Consider the following 23,071-nt stretch of genomic DNA (forward strand, 5'->3'; position numbering starts at 1 on the left):
TTATCCGGGCTTGGGACCGGCAAAAGTGACCAAAAATGGACACTGTGGCGGAGTTACTTAAGTTGTTTTTTTTTGCTCGTTTTCTATATTTATATTATTTTTTCGTGCTTTCTCCTCAAAAAGTCGCCAAAAGTCACCAATAACAGCAGAAAAAGGAGCTACATCTGTCGCTTGTCGCTGTTTTGAAAAAGGTCGCCAAAGGGGTCTGAAAAGTCGCTAAATATAGCGACAAAATCGCTAAGTTGGCAACACTACTGTCAATATCACGTTATTACAGATCGCACTGCATTTCTGGTACGATCTGCCTACGCTGACGAGAAAAACGCTGATTGGCTCATGATGCGATGCGTAGGTAATTGGTTAGAGATGGTTATACTTAGATATTAGGTAAGAGATGACTAAAGTATTATTTGAATTTCTTTATTCAAACAGGGAAATATAGTGACAGGATCTGCTCTCAGCCTAACTAGCAGTAAAACCCCACCAACTTCCCTTTCCCCACATTTCATTGTGCAAATGTATATCATGTGAAAAAAAATAAAACCACCAAATCTTTGTATTAGGTCATGTAACCTTTATTCACACCATCATCACCACCAGTCTGTTGTAACAAACTGCCTCTTCTGCCTTCACGGCCATCTCTGTTGAGAAATCAACACACACCTCGTCCTCTTGGAAACGCATCGATGACGCCACACCCTGATCAGTCACATGGGCTTCATTTGTAAAGCTCAAATAAAAAAAAACCTGCCAAATTATTTGATCATATTAATGGCACCGCTTGCTTTTGCACTACAAAAAATAAACGGCCCGATTGATTATCATAAAGTCTATCCATAAAAGATAGTCTTATATGGTCATTGAGGAGGAAAAAATGTCTTACGGCGCCATATTTATCGTTGCTCATAGCGCATCGGCCCTGGTCGTCGGGTCGTCGGGACGACGCGTTAACTATCGAAATACAACGCACGGTTATAAACATTCAGTCGAGCGGCAACCGTCCAGACGTACACCCCAAAACCCTTGGGAAGGAGTCCCCATATTTTTTTTTGATCAAACAAAAATCTAATAATTATAATAAAATCTAAAAGAACAGATGGCCTTGGGACTCGGGCTGTAGGATCGAACGACGGGGGGAAGCGTCTGAATGTTGAGGCACTTCCTTATCGTTTCTCTTGACCTCCAGCGGGGGAGAGTCAAGCCGCTTAGTGTCTCGGTTTAGGGATGATATCTGGGAGACACGGGACCGTAGGCTTGTTTGAGGAGAAATAGAGGAGTTGGGGAAGGGTGGGGGTTGTTTTTGTGGAGGTATAGCATTCACTCTGCCACATCGGAGATATTCTTGCGTTGTCGCAGCATGCATGGTTGCAGCGGTCTTCATCTGAATAGCTCAGGTGACTGTGTGTGTGTGTGTGTGTGTGTGTGTGTGTGTGTGTGTGTGTGTGTGTGTGTGTGATGCTGTCCAGCTGGCTGGTGAGGGGACGGCTGTGAGGCTCGGAGGCTCCGGGGCAGAGAGCCTCTTGAAGGAAATTGCACTTTAACTCGTCTTTAAGGTCGCCGCGGTGCGTCCACATCCGCCCCCCCCTGCCTGCTCCTGGTCCATTAGTGTCCCTCATTCTTTGATCTGCGTGGGGAATGGAAAATGAAGAAAAACAATGATTAAGTACTACACTGACCTTTATTTTATATTAATAAAGACTTTCTTATTGAAAATGACCATTTATTTTATATGAATCCGATTGCCAATGCAATCGGATTCCAATGCGTGGTTTAATTCCAATGCGTTTGTGTCATGAATAAACATCTTCAATAACCTGCATTCCAACAGTGGTACTGAGGTCTGCCATTTTGGGTGTATGTGCATAGATAAGATGCACTATACTATATACTATCTCATGACTTAGCGAGGAAGAGACTCCCAGCAGAGTGGGCGAGTATGGAGGATGGACGGCAGCTTATAAACTCCTACATATATGAGTTTCCTATTGAACGGGAGCCCTTTGTATACGCTAACTCCTCCAGGCCCCTACCTCGGTGACCACCCCGGCTGCGATGGTGGAGCCCACGTAGCGTAGCATGAAGCGGCCTAGCTCCTTGTAGTCCTTGTAGAGCTCCAGCGCCACGGGCCTCTGCGTCTGGACCTCCACGATGGCGTTCATGCCCTTCGCCAGGCACCTCGACGTGGGGGAGTGAGGAAATAAACACTTAGGCTTCTGCTGACGATGAATATACCCCCCATATACTTAAAATTGCATCACATCTATCCAACTTTCAGTCGGTTTAGCAATGATATCATTTTATTGAAGATGAATTTATTTATTTATTATCTACATTTTATTTCTACAATTGTACTGCTAAGAGTATAAGGCTGGAGCCATCTGCGTCATTGGAAGGGTATTATCAGCAAATGTTATCAACAAATGTTATCAGCATGGCAATTGCAGCTGCAACTGAGCAAGGGCTGATAGTTGTATTTACATTAGTGATAATTAGTAACAATAACCAATGTTTGGGGTCATGAAAGGTTTTCCATAATTGTGATCTTGTTGCAAAATATGTTTTGTTGGTGGCAAGATGAAAAATAAGTTTAACAGTGAAATTTTTATCTATTTCCTCCTACACAGACAAACTCTTAAACTATTCTCTTCTACACTTTAAAGCCTGACAACCTAAATGGTCTGTCGGTGTTTCCTTTCAAAGTCTTACTTTGGTTTCTTTTTGAGCACTTCCCCGTTACTCTTGTGTAGGACACTAACAAGCTTCTTGATGGTGGCTGGCTCACTGACTGTCTGGTAATGCAGCAGCACCTGGCAAGGAACAAGTAAACACACATATAAACACACCTAGACCTCAGCAAACAAGACAAAAAAACACTAAGGCACACACAATTCTGTGTGTGTTAGAGATGTTAAGGTATGAAAATGTTGAATCTCTATTACAGTAGTCAATTAAAAAAAATTATCTTGGTTATCAGTATCATCGCGTTTTTTTCCAAATATGCAGAAAATGTTAAAACAGTGTTACAATGTAGTAATACACACTAAGATAATTTAAAATGATTCCAAAAACTGAGTTTTTCAAACAGTGGAAATCCAACACGGTGACGTTTCATCCCTAGCATGGGTATGTGTTTGCATGTGCGTGCGTGCGTGCACGTGACTCACAGGGAAGCCCTTTGTGATGGGCACCTCTATGTTGAAGAGCAGGATCCGTGCTCTGAAGCGCGTGCAGGCTCTGATTGGCTCCTTCGGATCACAGAACACATAGCCCACACTAGGAGGCGGGTCACACAACAGTCAGTCATAGTAGGTACATGTACGCACTTGGGTTTCTATTGGTTCAAGCACTTCAATTTAGGACATACCTTACTTTGTTGAGAACTAATAAGCAACAATAAAAAGTAAAATTACATTAAAAGGAGAATATTCTTAAAGCATATTTGTCCAGCATATTTGTAGTTAGTCCAAAATGTATTTTTTGCTTTGATTGTTCTCAGTAAGTAGCTTTTTAGCAACTGCCAAATACTACTGACTTCCATTTCTTGTTTCTCAACTTATATTACCGACATGAAAACATGATTATGAGTGCTTGACTAACTTGATCTTAATGATGTCCATGCCCGTGACAGTGAGGTTGACGTGGTCTCCTGCTGCAGCCCAGTCCAGGGGCTCATCGTGGAGTGTGATGCCTGCGTGGGACAGACACATGACGGTCACACAAATTGCCACCAGGTGGCAGTGTTGTACAACCAAATGCAACAAGACTCCCGATAACAATCAAAAACTTCATAGGCTTTACTTTGGACTGAGGTCAGGTCCCCCAGCATATTTTTATGTTTGAGTGTGTGTGTGTATGTGTCTTTGTGTGTGTGTGTATGTCTGTGTATGTGTGTGTGCGTTTGTGTACCTTTGACAGTGCATGTCTCGTTGGGAGGCATGGCGAGCATTCTGTCCCCTGTCTGAATGTAGCCCGCTTCGATCTTCCCTGTGACGCAAAATCCTGACCCCTGATCTGGGAACAGCCAAGCACACCAAACAGTTACGAATAATACACACTTAAATACATATTTATATATATATATACAGTGGGGCAAAAAAGTATTTAGTCAGCCACCAATTGTGCAAGTTCTCCCACTTAAAAAGATGAGAGAGGCCTGTAATTTCCATCATAGGTATACCTCAGCTATGAGAGACAAAATGAAAAAAAAAATCTAGAAAATCACATTGTCTGATTTTTAAAGAATTTATTTGCAAATTATGGTGGAAAATAAGTATTTGGTCAATAACAAAAGGTCATCTCAATACTTTGTTACATGCCCTTTGTTGGCAATGACAGAGGTCAAACATTTTCTGTAAGTCTTTACAAGGTTTTCACACACTGCTGCTGGTATTTTGGCCCATTCCTCCATGCAGATCTCTTCTAGAGCAGTGCTGTTTTTGGGCCTTCGCTGGGCAACACAGACTTTCAACTCCCTCCAAAGATTTTCTATGGGGTTGAGATCTGGAGACTGGCTAGGCCACTCCAGGACCTTGAAATGCTTCTTACGAAGCCACTCCTTCGTTGCCCGGGCGGTGTGTTTGGGGTCATTGTCATGCTGAAAGACCCAGCCACGTTTCATCTTCAGTGCCCTTGCTGATGGAAGGAGGTTTTCACTCAAAATCTCACGATACATGGCCCCATTCATTCTTTCCGTCACACGGATCAGACGTCCTGGTCCCTTGGCAGAAAAACAGCCCCAAAGCATGATGTTTCCACCCCCATGCTTTAATGTAGGTATGGTGTTCTTTGGATGCAAATCAGCATTCTTTCTCTTCCAAACACGAAGAGTTGAGTTTTTACCAAAAAGTTCTATTTTGGTTTCATCTGACCATATGACATTCTCCCAATCCTGTTCTGGATCATCCCAAATGCTCTCTAGCAAACTTCAAACGGGCCCGGACATGCACTGGCTTTAGCAGGGGGACACGCCTGGCACTGCAGGATTTGAGTCCCTGGCGGCGTAGTGTGTTAGTGATGGTAGCCTTTGTTACTTTGGTCCCAGCTCTCTGGAGGTCATTCACTAGGTCCCCCCGTGTGGTTCTGGGATTTTTGTTCACCGTTCTTGTGATCTTTTTTGACCCCACAGGGTGAGATCTTGCGTGGAGCCCCAGATCGAGGGAGATTATCAGTGGTCTTGTATGTATTCCATTTCCTAATAATTGCTGCCACAGTTGATTTCTTCACACCAAGCTGCTTACCTATTGCAGATTCAGACTTCCCAGCCTGGTGCAGGTCTACAATTGTGTTTCTGGTGTCCTTTGACAGCTCTTTGGTCTTGGCCATAGTGGAGTTTGGAGTGTGACTGTTTGAGGTTGTGGACAGGTGTCTTTTATACTGATAAGGAGTTCAAACAGGTGCCATTAATACAGGAAACGAGTGGAGGACAGAGGAGCCTCTTAAAGAAGAAGTTACAGGTCTGTGACAGCCAGAAATCTTGCTGGTTTGTAGGTGACCAAATACTTATTTTCCACCATAATTTGCAAATAAATTCTTAAAAAATCAGACTGTGATTTTCTGGATTTTTTTTTTCATTTTGTCTCTCATAGCTGAGGTTTACCTATGATGAAAATTACAGGCCTCTCTCTTCTTTTTAAGTGGGAGAACTTGCACAATTGGTGGCTGACTAAATACTTTTTTGCCCCACTGTATACATATATATATATATATATATATATGAACAATACATAGCAAGTGGCTGCATTTCATTTGGTTCACCTTTGTAGACATCGGACACGCAAAGTCTGAATGGCTTGTCCGTAGACCTCTGGGGCGGTTTGAAGGCATCTAGGGTGAAACCAAACGAAGAAAAAGGGCGGGAGAACAGAGGAGAGAAAGAGGAAGTCAGACCCTGGCGATGGTGAATCACTTTTCCTGCAAATACATGATCACAAAGGGTCCGTCCTAGTGAGAGGAATCCAGCCACATCAGCAATTTGGGTGCGAACAGAAGCACTGTCATTGTTTTGTCTGGGACGTTCATACAAAAGGGTGAAATTATATTGGGTCCGGACTGTGTCTGCTTTCCAGTTTTGTTTGGGAAAGGTGCGGTTAAACGATGTTGTTAAATTAAAATAAAACCATGTCCGTGTGTCAATTATTGCGCAAACATGCCAAATAGACCGGTCAAATAGGCTGGGTTGATGATTATCTGAGTGGCTGAAGGTAAATCGACCAGAATGGATGTTGAGGGCCATTCCCGAGGACACGTCAATCAAGAGATTTATTTTATAACATTGTGATCGACACGGCATAATCACTGCTTCACATTTCAACAGATTACCAAACAGCGTCTATACAGAGACAGTCCAGCACAGCACTATGACAGCATTACTATAATCGTCATTACCTATCTGTTCCAGAAGGCTGGGCCCAGAGTACCAGCAGGTGAGCTCTGCAACAGCACTCCTAGTGGTCAGGTTCTCTCCTGACAGGCCACTGGTCGGGACGAAGAAGACATCAGATTCCTGGAACAGAAGAGAGGAGTTAACAGATAACTCTGACCACACCCATGCCAGGATCAAAGGCTGACAGTAGTAGTAGTAGTAGTACGAAGGAGGGGGGGGGGGGGGGGGGGGGGGGGGGGGAAGGGTTGGTGGTGCTTTCTCTTTCGGAGCCTGATAAGGCCAATTGATTTACAGTCTGGCGGCGAGATGCAAGGGGTTCCATGGCATGGAGGGTTGCGCAACGTCCTCGTAGGGTAAGGGGCCCCCAACTGCCAACTTACCTTGAAGCCCGCCTGCTTCAGGAAGTGACCAAGTTTGGCGATGATTTCCTGGAACCGATCCTGCTGCCAGCTCACCTATTGAACACACATTGATCATAAAATAAGAAAGAAAAGGGAGAAAAACCAAACGGTAAAGTATCCCATCACGTAGGGGTGAACTGAGCTCGGTCACTATAACTAAGCAGAGATAAAAGTGTGTGTGAAGCGCAAGCAACTCGTTACACGTATTTGCAAGTGAGTCTGGGTCTCCAGGCATCAACGGTCACCGAGCAAACAAGATCCCATCAGCCACTCGGCAGGACTGCCCAAGCCTGATGCCCCTGCGCTATCAGCCCCCCACCCCCATCATCAGTTTGTCTCATGCAAATCGGGGCGGTGGGGGGAAGAGGTGTATCCCAGATCAGGGGTCAGGATTTTGTGACACAGGGAAGATCGAAGCGGGCTACATTCAGACCGGAGACAGAATGCTTGCAATGCCTCCAAACGATACATGCACCGTCAAAGGCACACAAATGCACACACACACACACACACGGTGTGCAAGACTACTGCGACTGACCTGGTCCATCTTGTTGACGGCCACGGCCAGCTGGGTGACGCCCAGGGATCTCACCAGCAGGCCGTGCTCCCGGGTCTGACCGCCCGCCTCGAAGCCCGCCTCGAACTCGCCCCGGCTGGCGTCCACCACCAGCACGGCCACGTCAGCCTGGGGGGGGGGGGCAAGGGAACACACACACACACACACACACACACACACACACACACACACACACACACACACACACACACACACACACACACACACACAAGCAGGGGCACATATAGACACACACACAAGCGTGCGCGCACACAAACACACGTGCGCACACAAGCGCACGAATAGACACACACACACGTGCACACACACCACACAAACGGATGAATAGATAATCAACTAAATAAATATGGTGGAATGGAGGAACTTTTAGCCCTACTTTCAACGTACCGATTAATTAATGAGGACTATGTTACTGCATAATTTCCACTCGGATGACATAGTTTAAGGTGCATGAGGTTCATATTAAAAAGCACCTCGCATGTGCATACAGGTTGATGAACAAGCACGGCAAGTAGACACGTCCCAGGTTCGGAAGGAAAGGTTACAGCCTGCAAGGGAGTCTGTGTTCACAGGTTCCCCCTCCGAAAAAGCCCCAGAACGGGGTGGGGTTTGATGGTTGGCGGGGGGTGGGGGGGGTGGCTGAGGGCGACACACCCTGGTTGTCTGTCTTGTGTGTGTCTGTGTCCTGTGTGTGCTTATGACAGCATGTATCGCTTCGCATCACATCAGAGAAAGCAACAACGTCCAAAAAAAAATGTGGTCAGTGCAACACCATTTGTGGGAGGACAAGTCATTCAAAGAAAAGCGAAATGACACCTGCAGTCAAAGATGCAGGGTCTGACGATGCATATAGAAAGCACACACGCAGCGAAAAATCCCTTTTATGGTGGCCTGCACCCTGGACTACGGGGTGTGCTTGAAGAGCTGACCTACCCAAATTAGAAATCTTGAGGGAGGACAGGAGGAAACTAGCCTAGGAACTAGACAAATCTTGCCAGCTCATGATTCATTTGCTCTGCAGATAGGTCTTGCTTTCTCCCGGTATGAAGTAGACCGACCAATCACAACCGTTTATCTAACATGAGGCGGGACGAATGCGATGACACTGCAGGCACGCTGTAGAGGCATTTAGACAACAGAGATGGCTGCCGCTGATGTAGAACGGTCTGTTGATGCCAGTATCGGGACAGTACTAAACTTACTGGATGGTACATGTTCACTAAAAGAAGAACAGGCGACTGCACTTAAAGCATTTGTTGAGAATAAAGACTTAATTCTCTCCGTCGCTCAGCGCTGCGTCACCGGTTTGCCATGATTGCTTGCAGGCATATCCAATTGCATCTGGACACGTTTCAGGTGGGGACGCCTTTCGAAATCAAAAATGAATTAAAGATAAAGATAAAGATGAGATTCCAGACCAATTGCAGTTTGCAATTCGTCTGCCGATGCCAGGCTTTGAAGAAACAGTAAACAAAAAGGATTTGTGTGAAACGTGACTTTGAATCTTTGATCAAGTTGTATGACCAAATCAGTCACGGACTATTTTGCTGCCAGCGATTTCGCTCTTCACGAATATGCCCTGTATTCTATACAAACAGTTTTTGACACGATCAATATTCACTTAAGGGTAAACTCCCACTAGTCAAACAGGTCGAACAAGTCACCTACTAATAATAACAGGCTGCTAATTAGGTCATATACTATATTCCAATTTATTTTATTTTTTGGTGATCCGTCTTCCAGAATATTGCATTTATTTGTTTAAAGTAGCTTTAATTTAAAAGGGCTCATGTCATGCCACCAGGTATGGGTGTAGACTGAATGGTAGTGTGATTGGAGGGGCGTACCTGAGCGGCCCCAGTGATCATGTTCGGGATGAAGTCTTTGTGGCCCGGCGCGTCCATCAGGGTCACGACCTTCGAGTCCGTCTCAAACTTAGTCATACCGACGTCCATCGTCACACCTCTGCAGCAACACAAATGAAGAACGTAGAACGGTTCACACCACGGCTACTCCTCGCTAGTCAAGTACACTGAGGAACAACCTCAGAAAATGTCTTCCAGGTCTATTTTTAAAGCATACTGACATTGGCTGCTCTCTCATAAACACTGAAATGAAAAATACTGGAGAACATGGAAAGTGTTGTTCTTATAGCGCTTGTAAAAATTGGAATGCAAAATAAAAACGATGAAAACCCAGTTCCACAAGTGTGTTCACATAGGAAGGCATGTTCGAGAAATACAGATTGTAGTATACACACAAACCATTCCGATGCATGCAAGAGTTTAAAATATGTTTATTGTGTGTGTGTCTGCATGCCTGAGTCTGTCTGCGTGCCTGAGTCTGTCTGCGTGCGTGAGTCTGTCTGCGTGCGTGAGTCTGTCTGTGTGCATGAGTCTGTCTGCGTGCGTGAGTCTGTCTGCGTGCGTGAGTCTGTCTGTGTGCATGAGTCTGTCTGCGTGCATGAGTCTGTCTGTGTGCCTGAGTCTGTCTGTGTGCCCGAGTCTGTCTGCGTGCATGAGTCTGTCTGTGTGCATGAGTCTATCTGTGTGCCTGTGTGTCTTTTAGTTTGTGTGCATCCATCTGTGTGCGTCTGTCGGCCCGTGTCTGTGTACCTGTCCCTCTCCTCTCCAGTCTCATCCAGCACCCAGGCATAGGCGAAGGAGGCCTTGCCGGCCTTCTTGGCCTCCTGCTCGTATTTGTGCATGGTGCGCTGGTTGACGTGGCCCAGCAGGAACAGCAGGTGGCCCATTAGGGTGCTCTTGCCCGCGTCAACGTGACCTGCAGGGGGGGGATCAAGGGAACCAAGGGGTGGACAGTGAGGACGGGTCAAGTTTAATAACAGAAGTGGGATGAAATGGATTGAGATTGGAGTGATAGTTAGTTTTTGTGTGTTTATGTGTGTGCATGCGTCTGTCTTTATGCATCTTTCAGTTCTGGGAGGGGGGGGAGAGGATCAAAGAGAGTAAAGGGAAGGTGTTGCATCTGCATTAGACCAAAGATTCAGTTTCTCCGCAGCTGAGAATGCCATCATCATGAAACTGAGATTCAGTTTTTGTCAACATGTTCCCCCCTATCCTTAAGTGGGTGGTCCTAAATAATACACAGATGGACTCAAGAGATCTCATATCAATCAACACAAGGACTCAATGTTCTCACTATGTTGATGGTTTTCGGCGCATATATACATATATATGCCTAAAATATACCCCCATAACCACTTAACTATTACGGGGCGGATTTGATACGGTGACTGTACAGAGGAGCGCCCGGTGATTGACAGGCAAGATGGATTCCCTGAACCAATCTGATCGGCCCTAATCGCATGTTCTCGAGCACTAATAATCGTAACCTACTGCACCGCTTTCGATCTTGGGTTTATGCTGGTGTTAGTGAATGTGTTTGCGTGTGTGTGTTTGTGTTTGAATGTGTTTGCGTTCCCACCCACCGATGACCACCAGGTTCAACAGAGGCTTGCCGCCCTGCCTCTTCTCCAGCTCCACCTTGATGTTGATCTGCGGCTTGGCCTTCCCGGGGGTACGTCCCGGAGTGGAGATGATGGAGTCGTCTCCTCCCACTCCTCCGCCTTTAGAGGGCGTCTCGGGTCCACCTGGCGTGCCCGGTGCCGGACTGGCCCCCCGCCGCATGGAGGCGCCGCTGACGCCGTTCTCCTCGGCGCTGCGTGGAGAGACGCCCCACCGCGCTCTCCGTTTAGCGGAGATGTTTTATACCCCAGATGCATGTCCGCCTCGCTGTACTCTGAGATGACTGGGTGACTTGATCGTACACTGGACATATATATGTAGCAGTGTAATGTTGTTGCGCTAGATTGCAAGCAGAGACTCTTGTTTTGAGTTACATTACTAGATATGCAGAGGTCTCTTATTTTGAAGGGGCAGAGTGGCCAAACTAACGGAACTTGGGGAACACACTGGGTTACGCTCTCTGTTTCTTGACTTTGAATGAGAAGAAGCAGGCTGGTAATAATAACTACGCCATCATCTACCCGGTCGCCGTAGTGTCTTCACTAAAAACACCCACCGCAGGGCGAACCCCGCTACATATATATGTAAGTATATCGGTGGGAGTGTATTCCAGACTAGTGAATTTGAATACGGTCGTATTAAGGGACACATGCTTATCTCAACATTGCATCCAACTTTTACAGATGAAAGGAATAAAATTAATTCGGTTGAATGTGTCACGAGTTAAAACACGGGGTACCTCGGGACATCGAATCCCATCGTCTGCTTCTTCCCAGACACCGTCATGCGGGCCACCTTCGGTACCACCTCGGCCTCCAGCTGGTTCTGAGACGGACCCCTGCCTTTGGCTGAATCGGGGGACAGAAACACACAGATGCACTCTCACAAACAACACATCAATCCCACGCCGCAGCAACAGACCATGTCTACAATGGTCTCCGGACTGCCAAGAACAAGGCAACCCTTGATAAAATAATGTTTATTAATAAAACTCAAGTTATGTCGTCTGAGTCACTGATCATGCCGGGCCATATGCAAACACACATTTTCTCTAATGGCAGCAGTTACAGCTATGTTGCTAGATAATGAAATAGCAAAGATTTTCCCATACACTCATGGATAATGTAGCCTCGTGAGACCATCCAGATCTTCTGCGTTCACATTCTGTTCCTCTCTGTGGATGGGTCTGGAATCAATCGGGTTTAAAATCTAAAACTGTTAGGACCAATTAGTACTCGGGGATGGAGTGGAGTTTGAGTTGATGACCAACAAGGGGCACCGATCGTGCCCAAGGAAAGCGAAGCAATCAAAACTTTTAATGCCAAATAGACTGTACTTTTCTCTGATTTGAATGTTCCTGAGTTACTTCCAACCGGATTCGGCAAGAGCGACGACGGCACGATCGTCACGGATTGGCTGGACTCCTCTGAGCAACGCAAGGCCGCGGCCACATTTGAAAATCGATTGCTTCCCAGCAAAATCGATTACTTCCCGACTGAAACTCCCTGCCTAACACTAATGAGATATAAGGGGGGTCTCGTGAGACTTGGGAAAATGACTAACAATTGATGCTCCCTACTCATCTTAACCCTCAATCTTATCTGAGAAACCTGATCTCTCTGTCTGGTTTGCCGCTCCTGCGGTGTCATCACTGTCCCGAACAGGTTGACGGTTCCAGTCATAAACAGCCCACGACTGATTCATTTCGATTGGGCTGCACGACCAAACCCTGTGCAAGCTGGGTGTATGTATGTGTGTGTGTGCTGCGTTACATCCTGGCTCTGAAAGGGTTAATTTCAGAAGTGGCAGTTGCCCTCCCATCTTCTTGTATGTAGAGCAGTGTGTGACACAGCATTTCACAGAAGGATTCTTTGAAACGTGTGTGAGCTAGAAACCGCTGCATCGACGTTTATTGACCGTAAGTGGTACCACAAACACACACTATATAATATAAAGAAAAAATACATAAGTATCCCCTTGGATAAATAGAGGCTGGGTTATAAGGAAACACTTATTGTTGATTGTCCCGTTAACAATGCGGTTTTAAAGTCGCAAGACTGTAATGTTCATGAATGAATAAATAAATATATATATAAGAGAGAGAGAGAGAGAGAGAGAGAGAGAAATTAATGGACTTTCTCTAACCAAATTTTCTTAGAATGACTCCTTCACAATCAGATGCACACATAATGATACACAAAATGAATCACACAGCTCACGACACCCCAGATAGCTTTTACCCCGGGGTAAGACATCTGCAACATGTGATTTCCACTAAGCTGCACCTCGGAAAAAAAATATATAAAACCGGGGGGAAATGTAGGGGAAATCCAAATAAGATGTCATGGTATGCGCTCAATCTTGACCGTCTGCTAGAAATAAGACCACACCAGTCATTCAAGTGCACCTAGAGTTTCACTTTTAATTTGGGTCACAGATGTTTTGTATTTGTAGTGAAGGCTGTTCTTTCCAATAATGTGACTTAAAATGATGTGTTTCCACCATTTTAACTATCGTAACTGAGTCTTCATTAGGGTATTTGTACACCCAGATACAGGTGCTTTATTGTGTTTTGATGAATTTTAGGTAACTAGTCTCTCTTGTGTCAGGGTCAGATATCTTTCCAGGTTGGGTATGGCTCGTTGGACCTCTGTGCAAAGTGGTGATGGCTAAAGTATTTCTAAAAACCCTCCTCCTCCCTAAAAATAATACAAATAAATCATCCAATCTGAGTTATGACCGTAGCAATATTTAAATGACAGCTGAAGCCATTGGTAGGGGTTTTCATGGAGAGGTTTACTGCACGCCTCTCATGTTATAACCTAGCTTTTTCAGGTGGGAGATCTAGATATGATGACCGTTTGGTGGATTACATCATTGAGGCAAAACAGCCAACACAATAATTGCCTCAAAATAATAGCACAACCCCAAATCAACAAAGAAATGTATAAAGACTATCTTTAATAAAAAAAAACAAGAGCTTGCACCAGTACTATGTTTTTGTCAGATCTTCCAGACAATACTGTGACCTGGGATAAAACAGACAGCCCATATCTTCCAGCCCCCCAGGGTCTTCCACTTTTTACTGTTTTGGTTTTAAACTGCCGCATATGTCCCAAATAGCAGCACTTCATCGTTCTGCAAACACAACCGACTGATCATTTGGTGGGGCTGCCTTGGGGGAAGCAGTTTGCTGGGGAAAGTGGGAAGGACAAAGGGAAAGTGAGTGGGCCGGGGTGGGGGTGGGCGTATGATGGGGAAATACCATAGTGGAAGAACCGGGTGCTGAGACGGCCCACTCCAGGATGTGGGTGTGAAAGACTGGCAGGTAAACTGGTCGCAGCCTACCATCCAGGATTTCAGACAGGGGACCCTAGGTGGAGTGGATGATTCACCTGTACGCCTTGGCCCCAGGGCTCAACTGAGCACAGGATGGCTGAAGGACTCGACCCAGGATATGCAAATACCGCCCCACCCCCCTCACCTTTCCCCAGCCCCACCTGCACCCACACACACAGAGGCACTATCCCCAAATATGTACACAAGGTGAACACGCAGGCCTAAGGTGACAAGAGCTCTGGGGTTTAAAAAACAGAACACAGGACTGCCTTGAGTCTTCAAGAAGGGCTGTGAAAGATGAGGGGGAAGATAAGGGATGGGTTCAAAAAGAGGAGAGAGCGCCGTGGAACGAGGGATAACCCGAGAGTCAGAACTCAACTGTAAAACAGTGCTGGAATCAGAATACTAATTATTGCTAATTAATAATTGAACATCTGGTGAATGAAGCGGAATGTGTTGATCTCATACTATGTGTCATTGTAGTCACTAAGAATTATATTGGGCTGACTAACCCTTGCAAAGTAATTTAGGCTGTAACTAAATTGCTAAAAGAAATTCAGAAGTAATTGTGGTGAGCACTGAGCTGCTTGCTGGAAAATAAAGTTTTTAGCACCTGGTAATTTGGACATACTGTATATAGTAGAGTGATCTGAAGTAATGCTGTCATTTAATTGTGGTTGAAAGGGTGTTTTTTGTTGTTCCTTGGGTGTTAGCAACTTGCACAGTTGCTAATGTTCCAGAAGGGTTGCTAGGATGTTCTTGGGTTTCTATGGTGTTCTAGATAGCTGCTAGGGGTATAATGGGTGGTTGCTTGGGTGTTTTGAGGGGTTACTAGGTTGTCGTCTGTGGTTGCTAGGGTGTTACAGGTGGTTGATAATGCTCTGGGTGGTTGCTATGTGGTCTGGCTGGTTGCTAGGGTGCTCTAGATGGTTTGTTCAGTATTCTGGAATGGATGAAAGAGTATTATAGTGGGTTTCTGGGGTCATCTGTGTAGTGTGCTAGGTTGTTCTTGATGGTTTCTATTGTGTTATCGATTGTGCCTATGCTGTTTTAGTTGGTTGCTAGGGTGAACTAGGTGGATGCTGGGGTTACTTTGTGGTTGCTAGTGTCAACCGGATGATTGCAAGGGTTTTCCGGGTGGTTGCAAGGTTGAAGTGCTTAGATTTGGGACAGGTTTTGAATAAATCGATGCTTAGACTGAGCCTCATCATCCACTGGGGGGTTCAAGGGTGTTCTTGGTTTAAAAGTTGAGTCATCTAAAAAGTAAAGATAGTATGTTTTTGAGTCAATGTATAGACGTTTGCTAGTAAGGTAGTAAGTACAGATTGTATTATTGTTAAAGTATGAAGTAGGAAGGAGAACTCCTTCAAATATAAGTATGAAGTACTTAAAGATAAAATTATACACATAACCCAATGAACCAATAGCCTTTTTTTTTTTTAACAAATTGAAAGATATTAACATTTTCATTGTATGTAGTTTTTTAAATATGCCAGAGATACATTTCCCTCCTGGCTTTTGAGGTACCAGAGCACAACAAATAATCAGTATTGTGCAACTCCAAAACCTTCTCTGGCCGGTGTCTGAGTAGAAGCAATGTGAGTTTTTTCCAATGTCTGCCCCAGAACGCACAAAAAGGATGCCTTGCAAAGAAGATACCGTGCAGAAAACAAAATGATTTGATCTTCACAAGCCGACAGCCATGACGATATCTTTCCTACGTAGGTGGTGTCAGCCGTACAAGAGTGAAAAGTAATTGGCTGTTGAACAAAACAATGCGTACCGCGTTACATTTTTCCCCATAATTCAGACTTCCTGCACAAACCCACGCAGTCACTCAGCTGCAAAGAGCAGGCCATGGTGGTGACTGGACACACACACACACACACACACACACACACACACACACACACACACACACACACACTTGCTTTACCCTTTCAACAGTGGTTTTTAAAAACTGGTCGTATATTGATGTAAAACATGTCACCAAGATCCCACGACAACATGCCGCCATTGAGCACAGTTTGTTAATCCATTTCAAAACATCATGAGACGCTGTCTGAAAGAACAGACGGATCATCACTCTCAAGGCTTGCCGTCTCCTCAACCCGACTGTGAGTATAGTATTATCCATTATCCTCATTCCTTGCCAAAAGGATGATCACCCTCAGGGTCCATGCTCTTCACCTTTCTGCAAAAGGTGCGAAGTCTACACACACACACACACACACACACACACACACACCTTGCCGCTCCATTGGCATGCACACATTAAGGCAAGTGATACTATGGTTTTGGCATACACAATATAAGAGGAAAATAAACAATTAAGACGACCAGACAACAGCCAAGCGCAGGCTTCAGCATCCACTTTCTATGTATATAGAGCTCATATATTGAGAACACTAAGGGTACGTTTCACCGTTGATGTGCGGCAGTTCAGAGACCGTAGCTGGTCTGGAACCCTATTGTGGGAAATCCTGAATCAACAGTTCCCTGTAAAGGTGATTAGTATTAGTAGTAGCAGTAACCAAACCAATCAAAATACACAAAGACTACAAAAAGAGTCCAGTGCATGTTTATAAAATTACAATCTCGCTCTTTCGCAAGCACCCGCACAACGATGCACACAGCCAGAGTTTGTAGGTTCTATAAATGATGTCATCTTTGAAATTGAAAAAAAAAAACAAGCACTTCCTGCACTCTTCATCCAACCACTCCCCACCTCAACATAGCTCTTAAAAAAAGGATGTTTCATACATTCAAGGTTACATTTTTATTAGTGATTAATACAGAAAATGTTTAAAATGATTATGGTAAAATGTAAAACTTGCATTACCCATCTGCTTAATACTGAGTTTTTTGTATGTGCTGCATATGAGAAATTCTACAGGTGTTCTTTGCACCACAATGTCTCCCCATGAACCAGAAAAAGTAAAAACCAGAACATTGGTTAACTGATCCATATTCCAAAAGCTGGTTCACACCTGCGAATAAATCAACCCCTTTTGGAAGGAGATGCACACAGCCGCTTCATTGAACTACAACTTAAAAAAAAACAATGCAGTTTAAGAAACTTAAACTTAAAAATGTAAAATTCGCGATAAAATTTAACAACTGTTTACAAATACAAAAATAGACCTCAGTTAAAAAAGCATGTAACAAAAAAAGTAAATCCATAAATGCTGTGTAATACAAAGTAAACATTAAAATTTGGTAGAAATTCTTGGAATTATTATAGGTAAGACACTCAGTGCTGAAGTTTTCCAAGCTGCCAAAAGTGATTTGAGATTTGTGTTGGAAACTATTTGGGTTGCCTTAATTCACATGTTCGGGTGAGGCCACAAGTAGCATTTACTTCAGTTCATTTACTCCATTCATGCAAAATCTACCTGGTAAAAGCCTTCTTCTGATTGGCTCTGACAAGGTCATCGGGGGAGGGTGTGTCAAAACCGAAGGGCTCGATTGGGGACAGTTGGTCCTGATGATCTTCGGCCGGGGCCGGCTCTGAGTGTGAGCTGCACAGAAGAGCCTGGTAGTAGTTATCTTTACGCTGGCTGACTCTCCCCAGCCTTTGCTTGCCCCTCCGCCAGCCGGCAGTTCTGACAGAAAGACTCACAGCAAATACAGAAGGTCTCGCGAAAACCGACGGCTTCAATTTTAATGCATTGGAAAAAGGCAAGGGCGAGTGGCCCTGGTGACGAGCAACCATGCCGCGCGACTGCGCGATGAGAGCGCTCAGGTCAATCTTCTGACCTGACTCAGGAGTGTTTTTGCTTGGTTTGAGTTGCATGGTGTAGGGTTTACGTTGGGTTGTCCTAGTTTCCCTCAGACCTCCAGGTAACCCGACGTCTTCCTCACACGTTTCCTTTGGTTTGAGCAGCGAATGGAGAGAGTATTCTGAAGGGTTGGAGCAGGCCGAGCTGGTGACTCTGTGTTGAGCAGCTAACTGGAACAGAGAGGGTGTCTGGGATTCTGACTGCTGATGAGGTGTTTTCACTGTTGATTCAGTGCCAGCCAATGAAAAAAGAGACAGGGCTGGATTGGGTACCTGTCTCACACCTAGGGCCGACAGTGAAGGCAGCCCCCCTACACCTAGGGAACCAGTGTTTGTTGAGTTACACAGAGTAAGACTGGGCTTGCCCTCTTTTGACATCGAGCAAATGTTGTCCTTGTTTTGGTGCAAGGAGGCAAGCTGAGATAGTGATAGCATCGGTTGTGCTTCCACTATACCCAGTGGCAATGCAGAAGCAACAGTGCTATGAGCACCGGAAAGGGAGCTGTACAAGGATGGGCTTTGGTGTGAGTGTTCCTGGATGAGATCAGCCAATGAAGGGCTGCCTTTAGGATGCTGCACTCTGCTTTGAGATCCAATTTCCATTGACCGGCTACTCTGCAGGATGGAGCTGAGATTGCCAAAGCCAGGGGGAGGACAACTCTGAGCAACACTTGCACTCGAAACTTCAGAATAACCTAAGGTCAAACTGCCCAATGAGGCTGTAAGGTGTGAGGGGGGAGGAGGGGCGGGTTGGGCCGAGCTTTGACACAGTGCAGGCATCTGCAGCAACGCCAATGAGAGACCAGCCTGGGGCACCGAGCATGGAGCTCCACCGAGGAGGGCACCTAATGGAGAAGGGCCCAAACTCTTCCTTGGCTGACCCATTCCCAACGACTGACCCTTCTGCTCGTGTTCAGACATGAGCTGGGCCAGACTGGCACCACCGCAAGTACTTGACCCATCGCCTTGCCTGGAAAGGGTCTGCCTTTCAAAGCTGCGACCCACCGGAGCGAATTTAGACTGGGCTTGGAGGTCACATAAATTAAGTGTCCCGGCTTGCATGCATGTCTTTGTTTGTGCGGTGGTGTTCATGGCGGGCTCGGTTGTGAATGTTTTGGATGAATAAAAGCAAGCTCCTTACCTTACGAATGCCAATCGCAGTTGACGAATGAGCAGAGAACGGTTCAAAGTGGGGCCAGCAGAAGGGACGTACCAAGTGGGGGAGAGGGAGACAACAGGCATTTTGTTAAAAATTTGAAATTGAAAAATCATAAGTGATACAAAATATTAACGATTACCATCCCTTCTGTAAGGAGAGTGCTATAATTAGATCTTAACTTGAGCAGATACCTAAAAAGCTGTTACAAACATTCTAATTTACATAAAACAATCGAACTATGGACCTGAACTTCAATCATACTTATTTAGATAAGATGGACGTTAAACCTCAACGGCGGAAATCAATATAAATATATACGCATACTGTTACATACATTCATACACAAACACACATATGCGATCTGCTCCAGCTGTACCTTTCTCTGGTCTTGGTGCCGCCGAACCCTCTGGATTGGTTCTTTGTGTTGCCGGGGTCTTCTCCTCCTGGGCTGGTGCTTCTGGTACCGTTTTGTGATTGGCGGTTTTAGAAGAGGCGCTATCTCCTGACAGCACCGCGTCAAGGGACTTCTGAGGGTCGAAGCCGAACCGCAGGGCGGTCCGGGTCAGAACCGAATCTGGGACAGTGTCTCCAAGCACAGCCCGCATTTGGTCCAGACAGGAGAAAAGCTTGGCTGCAGAAACACAATTACAATGAGTGTGCAGTAGAATTTTAATTAATGAAGATTATAACTGATTCCCCCCCCCGAACAGCCATTGGTCATGGATGTTTTCAAATGAAGTTATATAATAGTAGAATGACTATAATAGTAGAATTCTATTGGATAATCTTTTTCTGTTGTAGTTTTGCCCTGATATCTTGACATACAGGTGGCTAGTTTAGTATTGCATTGCAGTTCATGATAATTCCTTATAGGGTTTGTACATGTTGACGTCCCATCGCAATGACCGCCTCAATTTTAAATATATAGGAGCATTGTAATGTTTATGTTGGTAGTAATGATATTTTGGAAATAGTTTAGTTATTTGTCATCATGAGGAGACATTTTTATGTTTGAAACTGCCACAGCTGATATACAAGCCCTATGCCTAAGTATTCCTCGTTACCCAGCCATACTACAAAATGAGTCACCTTGTTCGAGAGGGTCGAGGCTGGGACTGACAGTAGGGGACATGGGGTCCTCCTCTTCCTCTTCAAACCCCTCCTCCACAGGCTCCACATTGGGTGTTTGCCTCTCCTGCCGGGAGTAGATGAACTGTGCCGCTGGGGACGCGAGAAACCTTACAGATCAGTTGGCTGGATGTATGTTAGTCATTTAAACTTGCATTTAAACAGAGTCCTGTTTTTCTTTATACATAACTTGTTTGGGCCTGGTTCTTTATCATTTACAAAAAAAAACATTTTAAGGCACAGGCTGATTTTACATATTGTTGTTGCACTAGAAGGCAATACAAGTCAAAATAAGGAATTATTATACTCTTACAATAATACATATTACAATTTCCCAAACAATTCATGAATCAGCAGGAATTATTTTCACCGTACAAATCATATATGTGGTAAGGCTGATACATGGAGAAAGTGAAATTTATGTAGGAGAAAGGGATGTGTATGGGGGATAAACTACACTTGTGGACACCAACCTGTTGCCGGTGAAATGCAGTAGTCATCGTCAACAGACTGTCCATACACGTCATCATCGTCTAAGTCTGTGGATAAACATAAATAAGTCAAGGGTGTTCTCCCCAATGGGTGCTCCGGTCCATATAAAGATGAGTTAACCAGCTTTTAGCAACAAAAATAAGATTACTTTGTGTGACTGACAGCTGTCATTTCGCCTCATCAGCAATAACAGAAAGAGCCCGCACTAAAAACAGCTTGCCTGGCTTAGCTTGTTTAATGGTCAAACGAATTAAAAGGAAGCTGTATAAGAAGCCGGTAAACGTGCTGATACATTTAGGGGTGCACATAGAGTCACCCCGTTATGTTATTATATGTGGGAATAAATAAGAGTAACAGCCAAGCTGATATGGGCTGAAATATGTCTAGGTAAGGTTAACCTTGGTGAGAGTTTATCATCATCCGAACACAACAGCCTGGCAGGTTTATAACACGCAAGTGTTTACATGTATCTATCTATCTGTAACAAGAACATATATATTTAAGGGGTCAGGCGCATGACAAATATCCTATTAAGATGCAGGCTAAGTTAGCAGCCACAGCTAGTTATCCAAGCTGTTGGCGCTAACACGTTTAGCGCTTTGAGGCCTTGTTTACTTTCTAAACTGAAATACAACGTTACAGTCCAAATTGTCTACCTTCGTCGTAGTTGTAACCTCGGACATTTCTGTGGCGAGACATTTTGCTTTATGTCGTCTGTGAGCCTTAATGTGTTTCGGGTTAAAGAGTATTGCAATGTGTCGTGTTTCACTCTCCGCCTGCCATTGCAATGCCAATGTGTGTAGCACTGCGCCGACTCAGAAGCGTCTCACTTCTGCATCGTGGTCAGATCCCAGATCAGTTTCGTACATCAGCGTCAGTTTTGGAGCTCCAGGAAAAGAGCGCTACTGATCTGAAACCTGTTAAAGACTCAACTGCGGGACGCTAATGAATAGAATTGGATCGTGTATATAATTGTGTTAACATGCGTAAACATTTAGTAAGTACAGTGTTGCTTGTTATTAGGAATTGTGTAGAATATTATAAATGAGCTAAATTAGTAACTGTTTAATTCACCACTATGACGTGGTGCACAACACTTTTCAGGTGTCACTTGGGCTCAGTTTATGGACTGAAAGCCCCAAATATTAGTACCGGGATTAGAAAGACAAAGCTGTGTTTCTCAGTAAAGCGATTGCAATGATATTTCTATTCAAATAAAAAACTTGACACTCATACCTATAAACAGAGGTAAACAGCCCTCAGACACGCTGATATAAATACTACACGCAAACGCACGTGCACGAACACACGCACGCATAAAGACACACCCACACACAGATTCAAAAGCAGTTTTGCCCTGTGTACCTTTGTTTGTGCACACCAACAGAACTGGTGCCGTGATTATCCTTACAGTAATGTATTTGAAGTTCTCTAGCTTTAGCTGTCCATCTCTGACTCACACACTCCAACCAATACACAACTAATTACATACTACTACATGTGTGTTTGTTTGTGTGTATGTGTGTGTGAGAGTGTATGCTGTGTGCGTGCATGTGAATCTTTTGAAAAGGGTTTGGGCTTCGGTTGTCTCAATCTCGTCACTGTGCGTGACGACAGAGGAGACGAGAAAATGTCATTGTAAAATATGATACTGCTTGCAATGGTACAGTTTCAGTAAAAAAGAGTGACATATCTGCACATCGATATGAAACATGAGGTTTGGCGTGTCTCCCCTCTCTAAAAATAGACTCGTAATGAAAGACAGCTGCTTAGGTAATTCTAAAGAGCTTTTCATTGGAATGGCTCATATTGCAGGTGGCGGTTTGATGCGGTGATGCTTAGATTGAGGAAGGTCTGTAAGCAAGGGAAAGGTGGAACAACAGAAAGAAAGAAAGAGAAAGGTTTACCTCACACTTAAGTTGCCACTTGACGCGTGTTTGTATGTGAGTGCACGCACACAGGCGTTTTTCTGGAGGTCTCCCATCGAAAGGCCCCCCCTGCTGAAGTTCCACTTCCTGCATTTTGATGTTTCACACACCTTTAGGCTTTAGATGCCTGCATTGCAACTACATCAAGCACACACACACACACACACACACACACACACACACACACACACACACACACACACAGACACACACACACACACACAGATAAACACATTGCATGGCTGTCGCACAGGTGAGAGAGACATCTTTGCATCGCTTAAATGTTTCAAGGGCATTTTATAGGCAGTATGTTCCATCACTCACACCCAGGTATAAAAACACATACAGCTGTCGGCTGCCAGGCTAAAAAACGCCAGGCTTATTTTTGCTCCATACTTC

General features: G+C 44.8%; 1 protein-coding gene across 2 annotated transcripts; it reads right to left on the reverse strand.

The window, feature by feature from the left end:
* Window positions 1–553: 553 nt before the first annotated feature.
* hbs1l (HBS1-like translational GTPase) lies at window positions 554–21,541 on the reverse strand. Of its 2 annotated transcripts, XM_079753512.1 has the most exons (18): window positions 21,401–21,541; window positions 20,726–20,791; window positions 20,214–20,345; window positions 19,501–19,755; window positions 11,585–11,693; window positions 10,809–11,038; window positions 9,976–10,141; window positions 9,208–9,325; window positions 7,322–7,468; window positions 6,763–6,837; window positions 6,385–6,502; window positions 5,755–5,823; window positions 3,907–4,011; window positions 3,598–3,688; window positions 3,165–3,273; window positions 2,707–2,807; window positions 2,031–2,175; window positions 554–1,624 (listed from the first exon to the last, which is right to left on the reverse strand). In XM_079753512.1, the coding sequence occupies exons 1-18, from the start codon at window positions 21,441–21,443 to the stop codon at window positions 1,613–1,615; spliced, it is 2,091 nt and encodes a 696-aa protein (XP_079609638.1). In that variant the 5' UTR covers window positions 21,444–21,541; the 3' UTR covers window positions 554–1,612. The 2 variants fall into 2 exon arrangements, with proteins under 2 accessions (XP_079609638.1, XP_079609639.1); XM_079753513.1 differs by lacking the exons at window positions 554–1,624; window positions 2,031–2,175; window positions 2,707–2,807; ... (9 more) ...; window positions 10,809–11,038; window positions 11,585–11,693 and adding an exon at window positions 16,949–19,101.
* Between the last annotated feature and the right edge of the window lie 1,530 nt (window positions 21,542–23,071).

Source organism: Pollachius pollachius (genome assembly GCF_949987615.1).
Source record: "Pollachius pollachius genome assembly, chromosome: 16".
In the NCBI taxonomy this organism is placed as follows: Eukaryota; Metazoa; Chordata; class Actinopteri; order Gadiformes; family Gadidae; genus Pollachius; species Pollachius pollachius.